The sequence below is a fragment of the Bos indicus x Bos taurus genome, chromosome 13 (assembly GCF_003369695.1).
Source record: "Bos indicus x Bos taurus breed Angus x Brahman F1 hybrid chromosome 13, Bos_hybrid_MaternalHap_v2.0, whole genome shotgun sequence".
Lineage (NCBI taxonomy): Eukaryota > Metazoa > Chordata > Mammalia > Artiodactyla > Bovidae > Bos > Bos indicus x Bos taurus.
The window spans coordinates 35,646,882-35,652,881 of NC_040088.1; the positions used below are offsets into that span (position 1 = coordinate 35,646,882).

A 6,000-nucleotide genomic window follows, 5' to 3' on the forward strand; every position below is an offset into this window, starting at 1 on the left:
AAAATTTTGTTGCTGTCTCTCTTTGGTTTTTCTCATATTTAGAGAATTTTCTCTCAATACCCTTATTTTATTTCTAACAGGATATAGGGAGTGAACTTAGATGCTTCTATTCAGTCTTGATCCAGAGATCACTCTTCATTATTTTATATATGCCTTTAATTGTCTTTGCGTTAGAATAGTGAAATATTTCATAAAATCAATACTTGAAAAATCTTGTTTAAGAAAATTCTCCCTATTCTGATGTCATAGCAGCTTCCCAGGTGGCTCAGTGGTAGAGAATCCACCTGCCAATGCAAGAGACACAGGAGATTTGGGTTCGGTCCCTGGGTTGGGATGATCCCCTGGAGGACAGTATTCTTGCCTGGAAAATCCCATGGACAGAGGAGCCTGGTAGGCTACAGTCCATGGTGTCGCAAAGAGTCTGAGCACTGCTGAGTGGCTTGATGTCATAAACAGTTAGTGCCTCACATAAATTGTCTGGTTTTTAAAACAGTGAAAGGCCTTCCTTGCTGTGCTGGTGGGCAGTGCTAGTACCGTCATTGTCACTTGGGGCTCTCAACTCTAGATACATCTGTTAGTGCTACATAGCTTTAGCATAATTTTCACACTGGTGAGTAGTCCTTTCTTTTTTTTTTTTTTTTTTTAAATTTTAATTTAATCTTAATGTTTTGGCTGCATCGTGTAGCATGTGGGATCTTAGTTCCCCAACCAGGGCTGGAACCCATGTAGCCTGCAGTGGAAAGGTGGGTTCTTAACTACAGAACTGCCAGGGAAGTCCCGAGCAGTCCTTTTCATCTTGATCTTTAGTGCTTTGAAGTCAGAACCAGGTATGAGTTCCAGCTCTACCTTGTAGTAAGTTCCCATCTGTCAGATAAGGCATTGCTGATTGATTAACCTGAAGAAAAGATACTTGAAGAATCATGAGTAAGCTACAGATTTCATTTTCTGATTCAATTTATAATCAGCTCTTTTGCTTCAGGGTCGCAAAAAGGCAGTGAGTAGACTGGAAGAAAAAAAATGGTTTTAAATAGAACTGATGCTTATATCTTTTAAGAAAAAATTAAGACTTTGTAGTATAGGTGTTCTAGGCATTCTGTAGGTTGTCAGATCCTAAGTAAGCCATAAAATTACCTATTTTATGTTTTGTGTTTGTCTCATCATAGGATATATGATTGGATGCCTGAACAGCCAAATATATTCCAAGTGGAGCAGTTGGAACGCCTGAAGCAAGAATTACCAGAGCTTAAGAGCTGTTTGTGTCCCACTGTTAGCCGCTTTGTTCCCTCATCTTTGTGTGGGGAGCCTGACATTCATGTGGATGCCAATGGCATTGATAACGTGGAGAGTGCTTAGCGTTTACTGGGTGGAGACCATTTGGGGCATGCACCGCTATTCTGGGTATTCACTTTTCATCACTAAGCACTGTTTATCTATGCCTTTTAGGTTTTCATTCCAATGAAGCAATAATGAAGTATTTTCTATTTCATTACAGTTCTTGCTAGAATTTCAAGTATGCTATTTAAATCACTTGGCCAGGTATAATTACCAGTCAATCTCTTTACATGAGAATATTTATTCGTTGGTAAATATTTTAAACTAAATGTGTAAATGTATAATGTTAAACATAGAATTTCGGAATTAACTATATAAATATCTCATATTTACACTTAGTACAGCTTTTTATTTGATCAGGTCGGAAATACTTACCACTCAGAAGAACATGGCTATGCATAATTATACCTGACCATGGGAAAAATAAGTACCTCAAATGCATGTATTTGCACTGGTGATTCCAACTGCACAAACCTTTGTGCCATCTGTGTGTATATGTATTTTTCACATGAATTGACATGCACACCATTTTCATTCAGTATGAACCTTGAGGCTGCTGCCATTTTCCCATTTAACCAAACCGATACCTGTGTAAATAGCCTAAAGGTGATCCTTGAAAACTTGTTTCATATATATTTCAGAAGTTATTTTGCATAAATATTAAAATTCCAAAAAGCTGCAGGGTAACTTAATGTATAAAATATTACAAGTATGGATTGCAGACTTCATACAATAGATGATAGTGTATAAATTCTATTGAATGCATGCTTTCTGTTTTAAGCATGAGACTGTACACGTTTACTGTAAGTCCTTGCATCTGTGGTGCTAGGTGAGTGTGAGAAGGTGTCAAGGACTGAAAAAATATTTTGTTGCCTAACAAAAAAAAAAAAGGAAAAAAAAGTTGTCTGTAGGCATGTTAAATATGCTTAAGTGTGTCTCTCTCTACCTATTACACACCATTGCTTTGTGGATTTGTTTTATGTATGTGCGTGTTTACAGTAGATAAAACCCTGTGCAAAAAATAAATGTCCTGAATTCTCATTGGTATTCTTTATTGGTTAATGAATGTCATGCATGTAATTTATTTAGAAATGTAGAAGATGCTACTATATGTGTATGTGTATTATTAGGATTATACAAAGGTTTCTTTTATTAGAAGCAGATTGTTTTGGCATAACTAACTTACGAGTGAATGTTAAATAAAATACACAGATTTACTATCTTCATTATAAAATGAAATTTCAAGATGTTACTTTTGTAAAATTGGTCCCTTATTATTATTATGAGATATTGGAATTTAGTGTCCACCCTGAAAGGATGGCTTATTTGTATACAGCTTTTACTTCATGTAGGCAGTTTATTCATTACTGATATGATTTGGTAGTAGCTGAGAACCTAAAAGTTCAGTTGTATGTTGTATCTTTACTTTTTTAAGCTGAGTAATGCAGTTTTGGCCAGATCTTAATTGTGTTGAAGATAGGCTTTAAAATCCTCTGGTACTCTGTTTGTAACACTGATATTTAATGGAAAATAGTTTAGGAAATGGAGTTTTCTGCAGGGATTTTATATACTTTTCTCATGTTGAAAGGATTTTGCAACACTGTGTGTGGAAATTAACTTGGTATGAACTAGGGACTTTTAGAAAACTTCTGAAAAAGAATTACTTTTTTTGATCTACAGACCTGGTATAACACAGTTACCATTACTTTATGATAACTCTATTAGCCATATGTGTGTTTCTAGTCCTGTTTGTTTGCTCCTCCCCTGTGCCTTTTTAGTTCCAGCTCCATTTTGAAGACTTGCAGATCATGAATGGAAAGAAGAGGAACAGGAAAGGAAGTGATGTAGGGGTCAGTTTCCTCAACAGTATAATTTGCTGAGTAGAGCTTACAGCCACTGCTTATGACAAGGACAGAACCTCACTGCTCACTTTCTCCTGTCTCTTGCTGACCTTACAAACACCAGGGTTGCTGCTGCTGCTGCTAAGTCACTTCAGTCGTGTCCGACTCTGCGACCTCATAGACGGCAGCCCACCAGGCTCCCCTGTCCCTGGGTTCTCCAGGCAAGAACACTGGAGTGGGTTGCCATTTCCTCTCCAGTGCATGAAAGTGAAAAGTGAAAAGTGAAAGTGAAGTCGCTCAGTCGTGTCTGACTCTTAGCGACCCCATGGACTGCAGCCTACTAGGCTCCTCCATCCATGGGATTTTCTGATTAACTCATAGCTAGCAGTAGCTTCCCTTTTTATAGAACTTCCATATCACTAGCTGTTGCCCCATACACTCTGCACTAGCTATACTGTGCCTGTATTAGGCCCTCGCCATGTCGTATTCCCACATTGCTCCCTGTCTGTAGCCATGTGCCTTGCCTGGAAGCCTTTTCTGCCCCTGATACTTTCTCCTTTCTCACACTCATTTCTCCTTTAGCCCTTCATCAACCTCTCTGCTGCATCCTTGCCAAAACTTAGAAAGGGATGAATCCACCTTTTTTTAACTCCATGGCCAAATGTTCATTCCTTGATCATGTCATGCAAAATGGTACATTCTTGGTAGACACAGTTAATGTTCATCTCACCACGTTGCAGGCTCTTCAAGGGTAGGGACATTGTTTTACAAATTTTTATTTCCATAGTGCATGGGGACATAGTAGAAAAGAAGCGTTGGAATTTTGAGGATAATATAATTTGTATCAAATGTACTTTTGAGTTAGATTTAATTTACTAAGATGTAAACTTTGAGTTGGTTTACATTTTGCAGTGAGTTGGTTTACATTTTGGCAGTTGGAATAGTTTATTAATGTCAACTTTAAATGTAGAAGTATAATGTTAAATTATTTTATATTTTTTGGAAATCGAGTGAAATGTTTGATAAAATGCTGCCATTATTCTCTGATTTTTTTCCATTATCTGGAATTATGTACTGTAACTGAATGTAAGTATGAGGAACACAGTTCATTCCTGTGTCAGTGGTGCCTGAGGGCTGCCACCGCCACCTGTTTACCTCACTCCCATTGCTCCTTGTGACATTTGTCTTTCTTCTCCCCTCCGAAGCCCATACTTAAGCCTACCTCAGCACCGCTTTCCTTGACTTCCTTCTGCGTTCAGCTCAGGTGCCACCAGCTCAAAAACCATTCCTCTGCTTTTGATCAGAATCATGATGCAAACAAGTACATACAGCCTCTAAATCTCACAATTTTGCAGCTGGGGTAGTAAACCCAGACAAGTTAACTGACTTACTGGGTTGGGACTACAACTGGGCTTTGTGACTCCCAGCCCTGTGTTCTTGGACTATCCTGCCCTCTGAATTTTTGTGGCATTTGTTAGCATATGCTTTCTTGTACCCACTTTTTATGTGCCTGTTCTATTTCCCTTATAAGATTGTAAGCCCCTTAAGGGCAAGGACTTCTTTGCGTTTCTAGCACTACCATAGTGTTCTATATTTAGATATGAACTAGATGAATAAATGGTGGAGACTACAATCCTAGTTTCCTAACTCAGATTGTTTCACAGTATACATATGTTTTTGTATGCTGTGCAGCCATTTTGTCTGAGTGTGTGTGCATGCATGTGCATGTGTGTTGGCATGTTTAAACATGGAGTTCTCACTCCACCCCCAGTTTCTTGGGGTCACTTAGTTTATGGGTTACCATAACTAATTTTCTCCTTCGTGCTGAATGAGGACAGTCATGGGAATGAGTGGCAGATAAGGTAGATTTCTCCCAGGCCTGTCCCTTTCTAGGGCAGTACACCTATATCCTGCAGTGGGCGGCTGAATCAGGTACTGCCTTGGGTAGGACTTGCATGACCTGTGGGGCCAGTGCTCATGAGTCTTGAGGGACCATCATTATGCTTTGTTCCTTGACTCTCCACACCCTGACTGCATTCCTCCGCCGACCCCGCACACACACACATACATTATTACTGGCTTGGTACTCTAGGTTGACAGTGGAGTTCTATTCATTTAGATTTGAATACAAGTGATTTACACTGTTTTAGGTTTGGATCATGTACTTTTGGGGTAGAAAGAAAGTATACATACTAGAAGTAATGTATCGTGGTGTTCATGAGTGGAAACTTATTGAAATAATCTCTTAGTGGGTATATATTGAGAAATGGATTTGAAATGTTTTAAAAGTAAGCATATGATTAAGATGCACAAGTAGGTATTGGAGGAGAACTCATGGATTGGAACAAAGTTTACATGAGGCTCTCAAGCCCTTGTGGAATGGGGTGGTGGTCAGTTTGGGGCACAGCCTTTGTAAACTCAGAGGCCAAAGTAGTAGTATGTTCAGAGAGGATCATGGAGCCATCCCAACAATGGAAAAGGATTTAAGGATGTCAGAGGCCTTGCATCCTTGTAGGAGATAAAAGTTTATTGATGATTTTTAAGGAAAATGACAGGGTAAAATGAGTTTTTAAATAATGAAGAAAGTAATGTTAGTATAGGAATAATAATCCACTGGTGGCTCAGTGGTAGGGAATCTGCCTGACAATGCAGGAGATGCAGGTTTGACCCTTGGGTTGAGAAGATCTAGAGAAGGAAATGGCAACTGACTCCAGTATTCTTGCCTGAGAAGTCCCATCAACAGTTCATGGGGTTGCAAAAGAGTTGGATACGACTTGGCAATGAATGGAAATAATTTGTCTAGTCCTCTACTAAATTGATCCAATCA

General features: G+C 38.9%; 1 protein-coding gene across 4 annotated transcripts in view; it reads left to right on the forward strand.

Annotated features, from left to right (window-relative positions):
• GPCPD1 (glycerophosphocholine phosphodiesterase 1) overlaps window positions 1-4,806 on the forward strand; it is a 66,967-nt gene extending 62,161 nt beyond the window's left edge. For all 4 annotated transcript variants that reach the window (XM_027559419.1, XM_027559416.1, XM_027559420.1 and 1 more), the window contains one exon: window positions 1,164-4,806. In XM_027559419.1, the coding sequence (XP_027415220.1) occupies window positions 1,164-1,353 (190 nt within the window). In that variant the 3' untranslated portion in view covers window positions 1,354-4,806. The remainder of the gene's footprint in view (window positions 1-1,163) is intronic.
• The last annotated feature ends 1,194 nt before the right edge of the window (window positions 4,807-6,000 follow it).